Source organism: Doryrhamphus excisus, linkage group LG12, assembly GCF_037039965.1.
Source record: "Doryrhamphus excisus strain RoL-2023G ecotype Guam linkage group LG12, RoL_Dexc_Guam_v1.1, whole genome shotgun sequence".
Taxonomy (NCBI): Eukaryota; Metazoa; Chordata; class Actinopteri; order Syngnathiformes; family Syngnathidae; genus Doryrhamphus; species Doryrhamphus excisus.
The window spans coordinates 16,252,338-16,272,165 of NC_136368.1; the positions used below are offsets into that span (position 1 = coordinate 16,252,338).

Here is a 19,828-nt window from a genome sequence, read left to right on the forward strand (position 1 = left end):
CTAGTGGAGAAAATATGCATTACAAGCTGACATCATTTACTGGCAATACACCAGAGCTACTCAACTGTCAACTGCTGTATTTAAAAATGTCCTACAAAAATGATAATAATGTAAAATTAATAGTGTAAAATTTGTTGTACGTTGCATTACATTGCCATTCATATGTATTTATGTTTTCCCTAAACCTTCACTTCACACTTTAAGGCAGTAGAAACAAACAGGAAGTGACTACACAACACAAGTCCTAATTGTACAAGTTTAGAGCCTGCAGTGAAATAAACCCCGTTTTCTATGCCGCTTGTCCTCACTACGGTCGCAGGTATGCTGGAGCTTATCATATGTACAATTTTGAGACTAAATATAACAAAGAACGTACGTATTGCACAAAAAGTGGGTATAATGCACCATTTTGACCGACTCTTACAGCTCATAATATAGAAAAGATCACATTTTTATCTCCTTAAAGGGGCACCTATTCTGCTATTTTCCACTTTGCTGACCTATAAATGTAGTTAGAATGTTGTATTCTCGTTTTAAACGAAGTTTGGGATGACTCAAAGCGCTCGGTTTCTATAGGCGTGGTAAAACTGCTCCTTTGTGATGTCACAGAGGGGCGGACTTCCTTATATGGGCGTGGCTGTAAGCCATATAAACTCATCTCTTCCCCCAAGCTCTGCTATTCTGTTTATAAAACAAGCTAGTAAGCAGAAGTTTTTGCGCGCTAACCACTCAACCGCCGTGCAGCCTACGCTTTAAACCTTAGTTTTAAGAAATAATGAGAAAAATAATATGAAGTCAACTAAAATAATTCATAATTAAAACATATTTTAATGCAACACATAATAGTAGTAATATATTTCCGTGTTTCCATAGCAAACAAGACAAATACATTTAAATACATTAAATAATAAAATAAAAATAACATTGAAAATACTATTTAATGAGTAATCCTGACATTTAATCACTTAAAAATAATTCATGATAATACATACAAGAAATCTCTAGTGTTTTCATTATTTCTTTATTCCAAGCAGAATGACAATACAATGCTTTAACCCTCAGTTGCTACAGACAGGCTGGCAAAAATAGTCAATATAGGGGGAAAAAAATAACCTTTTATTTATCTAAACGGGAAAAAAAAGTCTCAAAACCGGTTAAGAATAAATATACAAACAGTGTTATAGGGAAGGTACGTGACCTCTCTGGCACCTTTGTCATGCTCAGAGACCTCAGGGATTGAACACCTGCACTTGTGCTGATGGTCTTCAGAGAAAGCGGCGGCGGTGGTGTCCACATTCAAGAAAAAGGCTGGTGAGATATTTTAGACGGAGGACAGTCCAGTCCAGCTAAGTCAAGTTATTTGGTCACTTCACCCACTACAATCTTATTAGAAAAATAACTTGTGAGGAAGAGTTTTTACAGTATAAACACCCCCTTGACAGCTGACTACACAACAGACCTTTGTTTTTGGGGGGGGTACATCTGTATGACAAAGTGCTGTATGTACTGGTAAATCTCTACTGACCCTTTTGGTAAACTTTAACCCACATTCCAAAATAAAATAGACTTAGAATAGAAATAGAATCTTCTCTATAGGATTTACAAATGTAACAAAGGAAATGTGCATCATGGACAACACAAAAAGGCTGGTAATGCGAAGAACACAGTGTAAATGCATTGTGGTGGACTGCAATGCATCCCATCAGACATCTGTATCCCCTATCAAGATTTTCAAAAAATAAACTTGCTAAAAAACTCAATTCAAGTGTAGCTGGAAGTGAAAAATAGAACTATGGAACTAGTAGTGTTTGAATGTAACCAAACGCATTAGTAGATATAGTAGCAATAGTAGCATTGTAGATGATGCAACCCCCCCTATAATGCATCCCATCGAACATGTCCATTTTCCCCACCATGATTTACAATACAAAAGTTACTAAAAAAGTGTCAGGCATGCATGGATGAATTAAGTGTTATTAGTATTGGAAAAACATAATTACCAGTCTTTAAATGCCCCAAAAATTATAAATGCATTGTAGACGACCACACTGTATCCCACCAAGTTATATATAGTAACATAACATACTTTCAGTGTAAGTTGGCACATTAATTAATTTGATTTTTTAAAAGTCAAAATTTAAGGAAGAGACACAAAGGTGGGATACAAGAGTGATCACAAATGAAGCATTTCTGCTGAGAAGTAAGTCAAAATCTGCCTGGATACAACATGGCAACAACACAGTGAGTGTCACTGAGGTTAGGATGTTGAGTCCTGAAATCAAAACAGTGTGTATGGTTCTCTGAGCGCAAAATTGTACAATAAAAATATGTTTTTGTATTACATCTATACCCGTTGGCAGATGGTGATGCGTGTGAGAATAAACTGTAGAATAAAAGATCCTTACATGAGCTACAATCGTCAGCTGGAGGACATGGTAGACAAAATCTGCGAGACATTCTACTGATTCATTGATTGTGACGTCGCCTATTCAAGTCTTCCTGCAAAGTACAACACATCCCATCAACCGTAAAGTTACATCCATTCATCGATAGTGACTGCCACCGAGACGGGGTGAAGAGAAAGAACACACGTTTGGCATTCGTTTTTGCATAACATAGATGAATAATCATCTATAGGTAAAAGACCAGAGCCAGTTGCTTAAAAGTATTAGGGCCACAATGAAAGAGAAAAGTCCTACACACGTGTATACTCGAATACATTTTTTTGTAACATTACAAGTGAGATATTGTAAAGTTACATGCAAAAAAGTCTCATGCCTACAAAAAAAATGTGAGAACAAAAGTCTAAAAAAGTTACGATAATTTTGTAATCCAAAATTCACAAGAAAATGTAACATTACGAGAGAAATGTTGTAAAATTTATGGAAGGTCTCAATCATACGAGGAAGTGTAGCATTAGGAGAGACATCTTAATGTTGCATTTTGCAAGAAAAATGTCCTATATGTGGTTAGCGCGCAGACCTCACAGCTAGAAGACCTGAGTTCAATCCCACCCTCGGCCATCTCTGTGTGGAGTTTGCATGTTCTCCCCGTGCATGCGTGGGTTTTCTCCGGGTACTCCGGTTTCCTCCCACATTCCATAAACATGCTAGGTTAATTGGCGACTCCAAATTGCCCATAGGTATGAATGTGAGTGTGAATGGTTGTTTGTCTATATGTGCCCTGTGATTGGCTGGTGACCAGTCCAGGGTGTACCCCACCTCTCGCCCAAAGACAGCTGGGATAGGCTCCAGCACCCCCGCGACCCACATGAGGAAAAGCGGTAGAAAATGAATGAATGAATGTCCTATATGTCACAAAAATAAAGCAGTTTTTTAATGCCATAGTATTGCCAGAATATTAATTAACAATATTAGAAAACAGTCAAAAGGTTACATAAATATTGCATTTGAAGTTATTTTTTGTAAATTTTACAACATTTTCTGGCAACATTATGACACTATTGTAAATTTATTCAGGATTGACTTAACTCTAGCTTTGTTTGTGTAGTATTGCGATATTGTAGGAGATCTTTTCAGTGTGGCCCTAATGTTGACAGAAGACAGGAGCAAGTACAATAAAATAAAAATCAAGGTGAGGGATCAGAGAGGTCAAGGCTCAGCCAGGGAGGGAACACATCACCATGCAAAGTTTCGACATGCAAAGAGGACACAGAGATGGACCAACGGATGTGTAGTATCCTCACATGAGACATGAGACAGCAGGCCTGAATGAATGAATGAATTAAGGCAGGGTGGCTAGAATTCTGCACATCCCACTCTTGGATTTTTTTTCTCCCCCCCCCCCCCACTCTATTGTTCTGATAGGATGGAGGTGGCGGTTGGTTAGTGTGTTTGTGTAAGGCTTTGTAATACACCACTTTTATCGGCCTTTTACACCTTTGGCTCCTAGCCTGCTGCTGCGTGGTTAACCTGTAAGGCAAAGGTGGGTCCCGTACAAAACATACAGAGCAGGCATCTTCATGCACGCAGGCACGCATTCACACACAGTCATACACACCTAAAGGTCTGAGCTTCAGGGCTGCCCTTACTAGGCCAGACCACATAGTCCACATGTGTGTGTATACTGTGTGTATATACAGTATACTCTATGTATGTATGCATACACACACATACATATATTTAGTGTATATACACATACAGTATCTATAATGTACAGTATACACACACACGCACATAATACACACATATATATACTCTTTTTGTAACACTTGCAAAAGTACACAAACAAGGAACAGGCAAGATTTTGGACAATAATAGCAAAATAAGAATTCTACAAATAGGCATCTTCTGAATGTGTTGATGAGAAGACGTCAGAAAAGCAAAGATGAGGCCATTATCACCAAAAAGGGGTGGTCATTAACCCAGAAGTGCACAAAGTGAGCTCTTCTATCTCATATAACTCACCCTTGAGATGAGATTAGTGACTGCCACACCCCCTCCGCCCCCACCATGTGTAGCTCCACGCAAAAGTTCCATCATCAGGTGGGTGGGCGATTTACACGGATGTTTCCGGCCCCGGAGCGTAGTAAGCGATCCCTGCCCCGGAGAGACGGAGCATGCACGAGCGCAATTCCGCCCTCCCCCCTTCTGCCAAGTGAGACAAGAGTTTTTGGGGAAGGGGGTCGGATCTGGAGAGCGACAGCGTCTCCATGGCGCCAAGCTGGAATTGAGAGGAGTGGGTGCTTGCACCTTTGCAGGATCGCCCAGGGGACAGCTGAGCAGGCGGGTCATCCCGCACCAACTTGTCATGATCCTGCAAAGGGATAAAAAATACAGCATCATAATGAAGAAATATAGCAAAACATTTGAATTTAATACAAAACCATGCAGATCAGACCCAAAATGGAACAGACAGTACGGTCATATTCAGAAAATGTGTACTTCATTTGATCAGCACAACTGAAAACCTTTCAAACTGGTGTTTGATATATTAATATAACAAATAATGTATCAATGTTTACAAGAAAAAATGCTGAGAATGACCAACAGTCACATGCTCTGAAAAACATGCAATATCGTCTTCATGCACCAGATGGCATCACTGTTCCTTATTTATTCATATAATCAGGGCCATAGTTACAACACAAGCCATCAGTTATTTTTGATAAACTACCTTATGAAATAACGACTTCAGTCTTGTAGTAATACTGAATTTTTTCTCGTCACTACATTTTCTTGGAATTTTTTTTTTTCCGGTACATTTGATATGGTACTGTACAAGGTAAAAAGGTAGAATAGAGCATACTTAATTAGACATTTAAAAAGCAGGAAAAACAGTGTGCAGTTAGTACCACATGAAGCAGTGATGTTAGAAGACGGTTGTGTTAAGTGTTTTTTTTTCCCAGCATGCATAGCATAGAGTGGAGGCCTTAAAGGAGTCACCTGCTCTTCTTGCTCCTCCCTCGTCTGTTCGGCTCAATCAGAAACTCATTCTGCTGGACGACTGAGAAAGCATGAAGATGGTGGAGGGCTCCACAGTAAGGCACGGGCGAGTGGACTGTGGGGAGTGGGTGGGGTGATGCCACCAGAGGGTGTGCAGGGTGGGGGCACCGGTGGGAGTTGAAGACGTAAATAAGTAAAAGTGAATGAGTAAAAGGAGTAGGATTGGTGTTCCAGAGGCACATGGTAGGATGAGGGAAAAAAAGATGGCGGAGGGTGAAAATGTGAATACGGTTGGTCATTAGAAATGAAAGACAAAGCAGATCAGGAAAACAGTCAGTCAGTCCTTACATTCATTACTTTAGGGGCAGGAAGCTGGAAACAGGAAGTCAAGAATATTGCCAACACGATACACGAAGGAACGGGAGTCACATTAAATTGAGTAAGCTAGCTATCTACCTAGCCGCTTAACTAGCAACAATTCTGCTTTTATTCCACATTTTAGTCATGAAATAACATATTTAGGACTCCTGGTCTGCGGTATAATTAATCTAATAGAATATTAAAAATGAAATACTGTTTATTTTTGAGCAATTACAGATGTAATTGACCACCCTATTTTATGTGAGCAGCATAGAGAAGCAAGCTTCCCGCCGCTAGAGGGCGCCCAAATCTAAATCCAATTGAGAACGTTTGGGGATGGATGACAAGGGAAGGTCATCAGTTTCAGACAGTGGATGCCTTCTGTGAAGCCATCTTCATCACCCGCAGCAACATTCCCACTAGTATCACGGAAACATGACACCAAGTATGCCCAAACAAACTTTTGAAGGGATTAACAAAAATGCCGCAGCTACTATTGAGTCCCATAAGAAGAAACAAACTTTTATTGCTATTTTAGGTGGATTTATTTTTTTTTCTTGTGATCAGCTGATGCACAGCCTATTTCAGGTTAATTAGTGTTTGTTTTTCTCTCTTCTTTTTTCTCTCTTCTATGGTACACATAATGTCATTGTATCGTCATATCACCTCATACTTCGGTACGAGGTATATTAAAAAAAAAAAAAAAAAAAACCTTAAACAGTATTGTGCCCCGCCCCTCTTTTACTCATGTTTTAGCTATGTATTAACAAATGAATGTTGTATTTTAATGTATCTTTTACTCTGTTTACATGCTTTTATTCAACGCCATTCAACTCCAGTATTTTGAAAAGCGCTATACAAATAAAATGTATTATTATTATTATTATTATTATTATGGAAAGCAGGAAGTGAACAAATGTAACAGTTACTGATTGTAAAAGTACCAGATGGAGGGGTAGGATTTAATACGCTTTGCTTCTTCCTACTCCTTTTGGACATGTGGAACTGTGAACTGATCATGTGATGCATTCAATTGTAATACGATGCATGTTCAAATGAAATAAAACCATTACCATTACCATATCTTTTTGTATTTTGAAGCTCGAATTAGCTCTAATTCTTCCTTGAGATCCAACAGTGCAAAATTTAAATTCTTGCAATTTTTCAACTGGTTGGACCGAAATAAAATAAGCTGTCACTCACAGCTACTCACAACCAAATAAGCATTATTACATCCATTAACATGATTGAAGTTCCTGAAAATGAACAACAATAACACCCATTCCAAAAGGTTCTTACCTGAGCACGCTCAGTCGCTGTTGGGCACATGGCCCTGCAAAGGACCTTCTTGATGACATCAGGTAGCAAACTGACCGTAATGAGCAGGATGATGCTGAGCCAGGCAGGACCGCTGGACAGCATTTGCATGAAGACGTAATACATCCTCTGGTAGTTCAGGAAGGGCCTGTTAGGTTAGAGACAGACCAGGCTCAACGTTCGCAATCATGCGTAGCTCAGTTGTCATTATTGCAGCAAGAAAAGGCTTATAAAACTCTACCAAATGATGCCTCCCCACAGGAGGGAGAAAATCACATAGAAAAGTAGCGAGCCCCAGATGACAAAATGATTGATCCAGGTCCAGTGGCGTGTGTCCAAGGCAAGCTAGGCAAACACAACATGTACATTTTCATCACTCGCTCAATTTGCTCCATAGCGTTTTGCCCACCACAGTAGTCTATCATTCACATAATGATGAGAAGTAAAGCTCACACACCTTGAGGGTGACGGTGAACACCAGCACAGTGAAGACAAGAGTGCCGAAAGTCCAGTTTCCAAACATCTGCAAGAGTGAAAAGACGGTCATTTGTACTAAACATCAGTTACATTGCCATACCACTGATAATCATCATAGCATTACAGTCATGCCTCGTTTATTATAGTTAATTGGTTCCAGACCCAACCTTGATTAGTCAATTTCCGCAAAGTAGACTTCAATATTAATAAATGCAATATTTCAGTTTCACCTTTACACTGCTATTGTTATTTGTTTACGCCACATTGTGCAGGCTACGGGATCACTGCAGGGAACATAGCTAGCAGAATACTACATAGTACCAGAATACTACAACTGATGTCTTAAAAATATTTTTATATCCGCCAGACTGATACTGGAGTCAGAAGCAGCGCACTCTCACTGGGAAAGGTGCATTCATTTCGGACTTCTGAGCTCCATCGCACCAACGGCCCCTCTGATAAAGTGTGTCCGACAATGTGCACTCTTCCTCAGGCAGGCGAGGTTGCCACACCTTCATATTCTCCATACGTATATCTTCATGACTCTGCTTTAGCAACAGAACTACTCAGTCTGTTTGCCAATTTTTTAAGCCGCTTTTTAGAGAGGGTCTTGCAATGTCATGGCTGGTGTGTGCGAGTGACAGGGAGAAAAGCTCTGACTCGCTTGGGAAGAATTTGTTTGGGTTGCATGCAGAAATCTATAGAACCTAATTAGAAGATGACCTGTCATTTGAACCTTCAGTAAGGTATTATGGTAAAGCTATTTTCGAGTTCAAATGGTAAATAAAGTTATATATTATGGGGATGCTGTATGGCATGGAGATTGATGAACAGAATAATCTGTTTGGATTTCCACATTGTGAGACAAAATCTGTACAGGAAAGTCACTTCAGCACTTATATCGTATGGCATTAAAAAAAAACGTGTTTCCATATTTTCACCTTCCAGGATTCTAAAGAGGTGTGAGTGAAAAGTCTGAGCAAACAGATGGAATGGATGGGCTGTTAAGAGGTCGAGATACACCAAGACAACACAACAGGGGGCTTTATGTAATAAGCACATCTGGCGGGTAAGTACTATATCAGTATGTGAGAGAAATAAGGATTTGCTGTTAAGTACAAAGGCGTATGTATTAGGGCCACACTCAAAAGACATTTTTATTATTTTACTACAACACGGTAACACTTTACTTTTCTGACAGTGTAGAAATGTAACATAGTGTGCATAGGAATATTGACATAACATTAATATGTTATGTTAATATGTGCGTTTATTGTTTTATTTCTTTCTTCTAAGTGTGGCCCTCATAGGTAAGCCAACCCCTAAAAGCAGTGATACCATCAACCAACCTTCAAAAGATTAGTTGCGTAACTATATGGACATAAACACACATACGCGCACACGCATGCACACACACACACACACACACTATGAGAGATGAATGCAAAGAGTCATTAGATGAGCAAACAAATGTCGGCTCATAATCTGAGGTCACGTTGTTACACTACGTGCAACCACAGCAAAAGGCAGGGATAATGTGAGGAAGCATCTAAGAGCGCGTGTGCTAGGGAAATAACGGATGACTGGGAAACTACATACTGAAGGGAAGATGGAGATGATGAATGGGACAATCAAACAGAAAGTCCAAACTGCGGTACAAACAAACAAAAAAAAAGGAGACAGAGAGAGTTGACAGGGAGGAAAGGCTTACCATCTGCGTGTTGGTGGTCATTAGCTGGAGGAGGCGAAAGAAGAGCAGCAAAATAAAGATAAAGTAAGCCGAGAGAAAGAAGGAGCGGGGAGAAAAGAGAAAAAATAATCAGGACAAAAGGTACATAAAAATGAACTTGGTGATGTTTCAACTGAAAAAAAACCAACAAACAAACAGGACAGAAGGCAATTATGATACAAAGTAACAATACAGAGCGAATGGAAATCTCATGTTGCTGACCTCAGACTGAAGCTTTACACTCAAAGACCATACATTTGAAAAAAACAACAACAACAAATGAGTGTTATAAATCCTATTTGACACAATTATGACTACCGTATTTCCTCAAATTGTTGCTATCTACTCAACTGCAGAGAGCACAGGGCCATTTGTACAAAGACATTGTATTATAAAATAATTTGAACAAATATATTTAGTAATAAAAACATGTATCTATTACAGTAGGACAGTACTATTAGACATTAGAATGATTATATACAGTATCAATTATAAATCTTACAGCTATATTTTACTTAACTTTACACAGTATATACGTAGATATAGTATACTGTATGTGTGTGTATGCCTGTATATATTAGGGCTGTGAAATGTAATGCATTACCCATCATTAACGCATGTGCATCATGTCAAGCTACATCTCTCTGTTATGTAGCAGACTCAATGGTAGAGTCTACCCCGCTTTTATTATTATTATTATTTACCTTTATTTACCCAGGCAAGCAATAAAAGAACACATTTTATAACGTTATTCTGACCTGACCACATCAACAGCAGTGCACTGCCAACACCATATATGTATCTCCAACTCACAAACACACCTCGAGTCCACTCATCCTTCCTCATTATCACTAGGCTAGGGGAGATGTATTCAGGGACACTACGGAAATCACAACAGCCTCTTTTTTTTTATGTGTCTATGTGTGGTGTGAATATAACGTAACTCTTACTGCAGAATTACAATTTGCTGTATTTAAGTATACTCTCAAAGCTCAGAAAAATACTGTATTATGTAGTTATGTGGTGTCTTTGAAGGCAACCTTTCATGGCTCATAATAATACATTTAAAATGTAATTCTGCTACTGTTAAAGAGACTAGGCAAATAGATTTTCAGACGTGTGGGTATGTATGTGTTTATGTATATATATATTCGTAAATATATGTATACATATACATCATTATGATAAATATTGTATATAAAATACATACAATTTACCAGTATCATGAAATAAATGGTATTTGTACAAATGGGCCTGAATGAATGAATTGAAATTTAAACTACAATGAATGAGAATTCCAACCACGTATTGGCACCACCTGTTTATTTCAGCTTTATTTCTTCAAGTGGGTCATTATATGAGGAAACATGGTATCCCTGCATGATCTGCAAAACACCTCCAAGGGGCTCACCTGGCCATTGCTGGTGAAGGTGGTGTTATCAAACAGGAAGTAGGCACCAAAGAAGAAGATGACAGCGTCAAACACGCCCAGGCATGTCCAGTACAGGAAGACCGGCCAGCGGAGGAGGGAGTTCTTGGCAATATCCCTGAAGCAAAAAAAAAAAAAAGTTACAGGAGGCGCCATCATCAAAACAGTCTAGTATTTTATATATTTATATTTTATTTCTATATTAGTATCCAATAATTGTATCTATGTAGCCTGACTGAAGTTAACATTGGGTAGTGCTCCACAGTCAAATATGGTATTTATGACATGAATCTGGTTTATCGCTATAACTTAAATTAGCATGTGTGAGGAATTATCTACGCCATTTGTTGTTAACCCTCACCTGTACAAGGATGGCTCTCGCTTGAGCGTCTCCACAGTGACGTGCTGCTCCACCAGGCTGTAGAGGAGGATGGGCAGCGACGTGAAGCTGATGTTGTACAAGGTCAAATACGCCGTGTCGTACAGAGGCTGGAGAGGGACGAAATATTGCGTCATCCGTTAATAGCGTGGTCACCTCAGTTGAAACCCTCAGGAGTCACATTTGAAGCTTTATTCATTTCAGGGTCCGATGGTAACCCAATGTGCTTAGCTATTTCACAGTAAAATGCATGCGTGCTTGCAGACTATAACATCTGGAGGTTGCATGATGTGCAAATTGCCAAGGCCATTAAGGCCTAATTGATGGTATGGTGCTAAGTATACTATGCTGACTTGACAAGAAAATAGTTACCTGCTGGGAGAAACCGCAGAAGAACTGATACAGGAACTGAGGGAAGATGAAGCATACATTCTGGAAAGATTAAAAGCAAAAAGTAAAATATGAGGATTTGATGGCGCCAACTACGCATTTCTGTGTATGGTGAGATCGTGGCTTATAAAGCCGATTGAGTAGAAAGTTAAACAATAAAAATAAAAAGAAAGAGTATATTGTGGAAACCACCTATGCTAATTTTTGCAGTGCTAGTAGTACCTTGTAAAAGAAGTACTGAACCAGCTCAGCAATGCGTATGTAGTAGTAATGGCCGTGAACCAGCAGCATTTTCTTCAGATGTTTGAACTTTGGGATGGCGTAGTCACTATTCCTGGCAGCCTGGCGACCTTCCTTACCCATAATCCCTACAGGAACACACATCAAAATGCTAAACAACAGAAAGAGGCCTGAACCTGACCCTTGGTGTACCAGGCACTTCATTAGGTATGTTTTCTGTATCTGTTGCATATTTGAGCATTCATTCATTCATTTTCTACATCACAAGGGTCGCGGGGGGGGGGGGTTTGGAGCCTATCGTAGCTGTCTTATAGACATATCATATAGACAAACAACCATTCACACTCACATTCATACCAATGGACAATTTGGAGTCACCAATTAACCTAGCATGTTTTTGGAATGTGGGAGGAAACCGGAGTACCCGGAGAAAACCCACGCATGCACGGGGAAAACATGCAAACTCCACACAGAGATGGCCGAGGGTGGAATTGAACCCTGGTCTCCTAGCTGTGAGGTCTGCGCGCTAACCACTCGACCACTGTGCAGCCCCCATATTTGAGCAATTATTATTATTTATTTTATTTACTATTATTATTACATGTCTTTGCAGATCCGATTTGCATGGCAGTAGAAAACCACAATGTATCCCATATGGCATCGTATAATTTAGTTTGATAATGGGTGCATTACAAGTATAAAAAATGTGACTATTATTATACTGATTACATTTTATTAATAAAAATATGAGCTCACCAATGCCCACGTGTGCTTCTAAAATCATGCTGACATCATTGGCTCCATCGCCAACAGCGAGAGTTATCGGGTGCTCCTTGGAGGCCTTGATCAGCTTCACAATCTGTAAGGGAAACAATTTACTCCAGAGGTCTCAAACTCAATTTACTTGGGGGCCACTGGAGCTCGGGTCAGGGTGAGACTGGGCCACATCAGGTTTTCAAAAAAAACAAACAAAAAATACATTTATTAAAAACTATTATTTTTTTTTAAACTTCACTTTTCCAATTTTCTTACTTTTTATTTTTCTACACAAAATAAGATGAAATATAAATAAACAAAGAAAATCAATCAATTAGTAATAAATAAATATATATAATAATAATAAAAAAACAGCAAATAATAAAAACCTAAGAAACCACATATAGTTGGTGGGTAGACACATTTTTTTCAGATTTTTCAGATTAAAATGAACAAAGCATTATTAGAGCCCTGTAGACATGACAAAACACGACTATAGTCACATTTATATTGTTTTTATTTACAACATATTGCGCAACTGCAGGGTCTTGAGACACATGCTAACTCGCAAACTAGAGAGCTAGCGATCTAAATGGTAGCCTTCAAGTTATTTCCTTTAAACTTAAATAGCCAAAAACTTACCACTTCCACACGGATAGGGAGGATAATTATTAACAGTTATTTAACCTTTAACATGAACATTAATCAAACGTAATAATTTTTTCTGGGTACATGATACCATACAGCATCCATATCAAACTTGCGCGGGCCGCACTAACATTAAACTTTCATATCAAGGTGGGGGCCTCAAACTTGTGTACTGCGGGCCACATTTGGCCTGCGGGCCGCGTGTTTGAGACCACTGATTTACTCCGTAACACTGGCCTCCTTTGGAACTGCATTAGTGTTTACACATCTCACCCTTACCTGTGCCTTCTGCAATGGTGCCATACGACAACATAGCACGGCGCTACAGTTGCGACAGATCTCCAGGAAAATCTCTCGGTAGTTTCCGTGACCGGCGACGTCCTGCTTGGGCTTGAGGACAGCCGACAGCGTGGCCCCGTCGATGATCAAACCAAAGTCGAGACAGTCGACAGACAACCTGCAGGGAAAATGTCAATCAAAAATCAACATTATTGCATCAACATTAAAGGATCTGTGCCCAGTGTGCCAATCACAAAACATGGCCTCACCCAGAAATGGATCGTTGCCTGAGAACAGTCCTATTTAACTCAAAGAGAACATCATGGAGACTCTGCTCTTCTGTACGCTTCTTGGTCAGCTCCAGGATCTGAGTGCTGCGACGGAAGAGCTTGCTGGCGTAGCAGGTGGCCGCCGCGGTCTCCATCTTGTCCCCCGTCAGGACCCAAACTTTTATTCCAGCCTTGTGCAGCGACTCAATGGTATCGGCCGCCTTCTCCTGGAGCCTGCACATCAATAAGTCAATAACCGCTCCAGGCTCCCAGCAGAGGGGCGGGGGGGTTGTGGATGTTAAAGCATTCATCAAAACTCCAATCAATCCATGAGCAAGTGGTGATAACTTATCAATGTGCCACCACCCACTGTCCCACACCATCTCCAGTTTATCTATTAGGAACTGTCAGGCCACCAATTGATCTGCTAGAAAGCTGCTGTAAAGGGTCAATGCTGTCTGTCTTGTCCCAGTGTAAAAACAGAGAAACTACAACGGTGCTCAGTGTAGTCCAGAGCCCTGACAAAACCAAACAATCATAATTTAGACCAGCACCGGCTTTTTACACTTTATAGATGCCTCCTGCTGCACCTAAATATTGTTATTTTAATAATTATATTTAATTTCTATGCAAGACTAACCTGTCCTCAACAGCCGTGGCGCCCAGAAGTACAAAGTCTCTTTCGATGACCTCGTAGGCCTGAGCCAGTCTCTGTTCCCTGTCCTGCAGGGCCAGCTTGGCTTCCGTTAAGTGCTGACACGCCTCCTGGTACTCAGAGTCCGATAGCCTCTTGTAGGCCACGCACAAGGTCCGCAGGCCTTCCTGTTAACACACACAAAAAAAGTTCAAACCCTGAATTAGTAAAGCTACTAATAAATGCAGGCTTTTTTGTCTTCTCTATGGTTAATACTATTAAACTAAAACAGTTACAATAATGTATGATATGCTGCTATGTCTCCATTAATATTTTGATTTGTACAGCATTTAATAAATAATAATTAATCATGAATAATCACCATTTGCAACTATGTCTGGACTCTACAGATTTTTACTGCACTTTAATGTAAATTAGGGATGTCCTGATTCGATAACGTGATCGGGAATCTGGTTTCATCACCTTGTTTCAGACTCGATCGGCTTCGGACGTTATCTCCTTGGATATATATGTATATTCATTATCATGAGTTTTTATCATATCTATAGTTATGCCATGGTACAGAGTGAGACCTCTTTACTCCACTACCGCACAGAAACGGCAACGTTACCGCATCCCTAGTGAGGATAAGCGGCATAGAAAATAGATGGATGGGTGCTGCTATGCCTCCAGTTGTACTTCCCCCCCATATATTTAGTTAACTTTATTGTCATTACTAGTATGCAGTATCAATTTTTCAAATACTGTATGGTTCCTTGGCCTATAAAGAGCTACAATGTAACATACATACACTTACCACAGCATTCTGCTCCACCCGGGCCTTCACCTGCTCAACCTTCCCAGACACCACCAGGGGAAAAATGGCTGTATCAGCCCCCTTGCAGAAGAGCAGGTATTCTCCTGAGAGAACACAAACATGCAACAGAAACCAAAAAAACGGTGGAATTAGCTGCCCAGTAATAGATAGTATAGTTATTATTGTTGTTGTCCATTGAAAGCCATTTTTTAAATGAAAATGTCCTCATGCTTTTCACTGATCAGCCATGACAGTATGTGTCAGCCTGACTAACCTGAGCTCGCTCTGACGATGACGCTCATTCGCCGCCTCACAGAGTCAAAGTTGAGCACATGAAGCAGCTCAAACCTGAAGGAGAAGAAGAGCTGGCATGAAAAACTCTTTTAATCATTTTCCTTTGTTTAGAATTTAATTGATTGTATTTGTTTGAAGGACATTCGACAGTTTTAGTCCAACTATGCACTTTGGACAAAAGCCATTCTTTCTTGATGAATATCCCCTTGGCAAAGACTAAAGAAACACGGAAAAGTTTTCAGGTCAAAATGGCAAAGTATTTTATCTTTCAGCCTTTCATCCACACAAATCTTGCAATATTACAAAACACCAGCATTAAGTGGGAATTTTAATGTGAATATTAAGAGAATTATGTTAATGGTTTTATTTCATTTGAACATGCATCAGATTACAATTGAATGCATCACATAATCAGTTCACAGTTCCACATGTCCAAAAGGAGTAGGAAGAAGCAAAGCTTATTAAATCTTTTCAGACATGTGTAGTAATGAGGTGTTGTGTGTATGCATGTATGTGTATGTGTATATATGTATGTATGTAGATATTTGTGTATGTATATGTATGTATATATTTGTGTATGTATATGTATATATATGTATATATATATATATAAATAGATATTGTAAGTGCATATGTGAGAAAGAATAATGTAACATAGTATTCATGTCTGAAATAAATAGAAGAAGAAGAAATCCTATCCCTCCATCTGGTACTTTTACAATCAGTAACTGTTACATTTGTTCACTTCCTGCTTTCCATAATACAGGTTAAGTTGTTTTTTTTTAATAATGTACCTCATAGGTGGTGGAGGTGATATGACCATACAATGACATTATGTGTACCATAGTAACTGTCAATGTAGTGATATATAAAGCACAATTAAGGAATTATGTTGCTAAGTATGTTACTAAAAATGACAATTACGTTCCAATATTAGAAGGAAAACATGGAAATAACTATGGCACAAAATTATTGAATTTATAGGCACAAACTCATAATTTTTGGACAATAACGTTACAATTTTAAGAGAATCAAAAGTCATTTTACATTAATAAAGTCACAATTATGCCAGCATACAGTTGTCACTTTTGAGAAGAAAGTGGAAAATCTTGTCAGAATTGAGTTGTAATATTATGAGAATGAGTGGCCAATTAACCTAGCATGTTCTTGGAATGTGGGAGGAAACCGGAGTACAAGAATTGCAAGGGGAGAACATGCAATCTCCACATAGAAATGGCCGAGGGAACCTGGAACAGATTATTTCTATTTCCGTTGACTAGCCCTCTTGAAAGAATTGTGTTTGACTCTACTATATCCCATTGAGGTATGAATCATTTAGGACTGACTTGTGGAAGGAGAAAACTTAATGTGTTTTGTCATCTTCTGGATGAAAACTCCCACCCATCACCACCACCCCACTCCACCATCACCTCTCCATCGCTGTGTTTCCTTAAAATAGATGACTATTGACAGGCTGCCAATGATATAACGGAGGCCAAGCCTAGAAGCGTTGTGTCCCTATGGATCATCCTCCACAGAGCCAACCTCTCCAATCAAATCAACAATGACTTAAACGTTAAAAAAGTATTGCGGTTAATCTATGGCTTAGATATTTCTTCCGCCTTCCATCTCCAACTCAAATCAATGGCACGCCACTTCCCTGTGGTGTAACCACGGTAGCCACTTTGCACACCAACCTTTCAATTTCATCGTCTTTGTTCAAAATCTCCATGTGGTTGTCCTTCAGTCTCAGATAGGTGTAGCCCAGCCTGCGGAATAAGAAGAAGGGACAAATCCATACATGCGTGATTTTAATGACAGTGTACACTCATTATAGACCATCTGGGAAAGCAATACGTGTAGTGCAACAACATCTTCCAACGCCGGACACTAGGCAACGTTCACAAACCCCCAACCGACCAAGGCGTCCTGACTTAAAATAGAGCTGAGTTATATGAGAATGCTGCTTTGGGCACACTGGCCTCAGAGTGCCTGCACTTCAATTTCTAAAGGATAGCCAGCAGAGAATATCAGATAAACTGGATTTAGCTATTGTAATCTATACTATGGTCGGGCATGTGACAAAGTAAATCTGCAAAACCATGACTTGAGATCTGAGATCTGAGTGTCATCTGTATAGTTGTGATAAGACGTATTGCAGCTGCGTATTAGCTGGCCTAAGGAAGCCTGTACAGATTGAATAATAGCGGCCCCGGGATTGATCCCTGTGGAACCCAACATTTGGTCTGAGACACAAATGACCAATTCCAACAAAGTGCTTCCAGTCCTCCAGATAAGACTTGAACCAGTTTAGAGCAGTACCAGAGATTTCTAAAATCTGTAATAAGATCACATGATCAACTGTGTCAAAGGCAGCACTCAAGTTCCAGCAGAACTAAAATACTTTGCCTGCATGTTCAGATGGATATCATTTACCCATCAATTCCTCTTTCTGAGTCTACACAATAACCATTCACAACATCAGAGATCCATCCATGAGATCCAACATTAGAACCATTTACCTTTTCATTCCTTCCACCAACGCAACCTCATCTGGCGAAGAGGAGATGTAGAAGGAGGTGGGTCGCCCCTGGTGGATGCCCCTCTTGATGCCGTCTACCGTCTCTTCCTCCTTCACCTGCACCGTGTGACACAGACACAGGGCCCGGAAAAACAGATCCTCATGCTCCTGCAGACACACGTATGGAAATGAGTGATTACCATTCAAAGGTACGTAAGAGGAAAGATAATAAAGCTCAGTGTTTGAATTTAGTTAATACAAAGCTTATTATTGTAGTTTTGTTGGGCTGAAGAAAAAACACACACTTACCCTGCGGTATCCTCCAGGTGAGGAATCTATCATGTCTATGCTGGAGGCAGCGCTGAGGATTTGGCCGTTGCAGATGGCGTGCGGGATGTAAACATTCCCATCTACACAGCATTCAATAAACTCCATATTGTTCTCTGTCAGCGTCCCCGTCTTATCCGTAAAAACATATTCCACCTGGGAGTGGGAGGATATAAGAAAGCTGAGGGATGCGCTGAAGAATCTTTAGGGAAAAATTGGGTAAAATGACTACCTGGCCGAGTTCCTCATTCAAATCAGAGGTGTTGACCTGAGCACCCTCTCCCAGCTCCTCATCAAACATCTCCTCGTCCCACGTGATGAAGTAGGAGCCCAGGAATTTCTGCATTTCTACCGTGACATACATGGACACGGGTATGATGTAATTGAACAACACGGTGAAGGCCAGGAAGTCAGTGAAAGCTCGGATCACCTGCAGGAAGACAGGAAACGTACAGTATCAGTAGAGTACTAGGAACATAACACTAAAAGAACATAATACTGTATTATTACAAGAATGAGACCATAGAACCATTTACAATTAAGTGTTAATTAAATTAATCCTGTTATGACAACAAAGTAACCAGGAAGACACTAAAGTCATACTATTATGAGAAAAAGTCGCTATTTTATTTCATGAGAATAAAGTTATAATAATCCAAACATAAATATGTCATTTTACAAAAATAAAGTTGTAATGTTACAAGACCAAAGTCCCAATTTTACTAGACTAAAGTTGTAATTTCATAAGAGTAAAGTCCATCCATCCATTTTCTATACCGCTTATCCTCATTAGGGTCTTGGGCGTATGCTAGACTGGTTGCCAGCCAATCACAGGGCACATATAGACAAACAACCATTCACACTCACATTCATACCTACGGACAATTTAGAGTCACCAATCGCTAACTGTGTTTGGTTCGTATTGATTTGTCTAGGTCTGTCTAGGTCAAGGATGTCCAAAGTGCGGCACAGGTGCCATATACAGCCTGTGGCTTTCTTTTATTGTCCCTCGGCACATTCTAAAAATACAATTAAACAAAAAAAAATAAAAAAAAAGCAACAGCAAAAATGTGATTTTACAAGACACATTTTGGATTTTTCTACACAAAGTAGGGTGTGCAGAAATTGACAAAACCCATGCCGTTTGTAAAATGTGTCGTGCCCGAATAAAGTAATCGGGAAACACAACAAATCTGCGAGTCTACTTAGCGAGACGCAATGAGGACCTGCCGCTAGCAAGCAATGGAAGGTCCTTTTGTATAGTACAAAAGTAGTACTGTGATATTGCAGGTATTTTGTTTTTCAAATCTATATCACTATTTTGTTAAATAATGGTTATTTCAAGCATCCTAAAAGGAATTTTTACTGATATTAAAAATTAAAAATACTCTTCTGATGGTGGATAAGTCAAAGACTGTATACATTTTTTCACAGCTAATAGAATGTGAACATTTGAGCAGGATCGAATTTATTTGTTTTTTATGGTTTTTTTTTGTAAATTTAAAGCTGGATATTAAAGCTTTATTTATCCAAATGTTACACTTTAAGTTTTTACAG

At 39.5% G+C, this 19,828-nt stretch overlaps 2 protein-coding genes across 5 annotated transcripts in view; one reads left to right on the plus strand and one right to left on the minus strand.

Moving 5' to 3' along the window:
* Window positions 1–19,828, plus strand: part of spryd7b (SPRY domain containing 7b) — a 168,468-nt gene that overhangs the window by 66,101 nt on the left and 82,539 nt on the right. The window lies entirely within an intron of this gene.
* Window positions 809–19,828, minus strand: part of LOC131135392 (phospholipid-transporting ATPase IH-like) — a 35,903-nt gene continuing 16,883 nt past the window's right edge. Inside the window, exons 12-31 of one of the 4 annotated variants that reach the window (XM_058081162.2) lie at window positions 18,504–18,701; window positions 18,254–18,427; window positions 17,946–18,112; window positions 17,121–17,192; window positions 15,404–15,477; window positions 15,130–15,233; window positions 14,319–14,500; window positions 13,679–13,912; window positions 13,410–13,587; window positions 12,483–12,585; window positions 11,709–11,854; window positions 11,469–11,528; window positions 11,079–11,206; window positions 10,700–10,835; window positions 9,271–9,294; window positions 7,540–7,605; window positions 7,324–7,427; window positions 7,065–7,230; window positions 5,406–5,520; window positions 4,631–4,776 (exon numbers count right to left, since the gene is read on the minus strand). In XM_058081162.2, the coding sequence (XP_057937145.1) occupies window positions 5,443–5,520; window positions 7,065–7,230; window positions 7,324–7,427; window positions 7,540–7,605; window positions 9,271–9,294; window positions 10,700–10,835; window positions 11,079–11,206; window positions 11,469–11,528; window positions 11,709–11,854; window positions 12,483–12,585; window positions 13,410–13,587; window positions 13,679–13,912; window positions 14,319–14,500; window positions 15,130–15,233; window positions 15,404–15,477; window positions 17,121–17,192; window positions 17,946–18,112; window positions 18,254–18,427; window positions 18,504–18,701 (2,394 nt within the window). In that variant the 3' untranslated portion in view covers window positions 4,631–4,776; window positions 5,406–5,442. Of the gene's footprint in view, window positions 4,777–5,405; window positions 5,521–7,064; window positions 7,231–7,323; window positions 7,428–7,539; window positions 7,606–9,270; window positions 9,295–10,699; window positions 10,836–11,078; window positions 11,207–11,468; window positions 11,529–11,708; window positions 11,855–12,482; window positions 12,586–13,409; window positions 13,588–13,678; window positions 13,913–14,318; window positions 14,501–15,129; window positions 15,234–15,403; window positions 15,478–17,120; window positions 17,193–17,945; window positions 18,113–18,253; window positions 18,428–18,503; window positions 18,702–19,828 lie in introns of all 4 variants that reach the window. The other 3 variants (XM_058081159.2, XM_058081163.2, XM_058081161.2) reach the window with 3 other exon arrangements.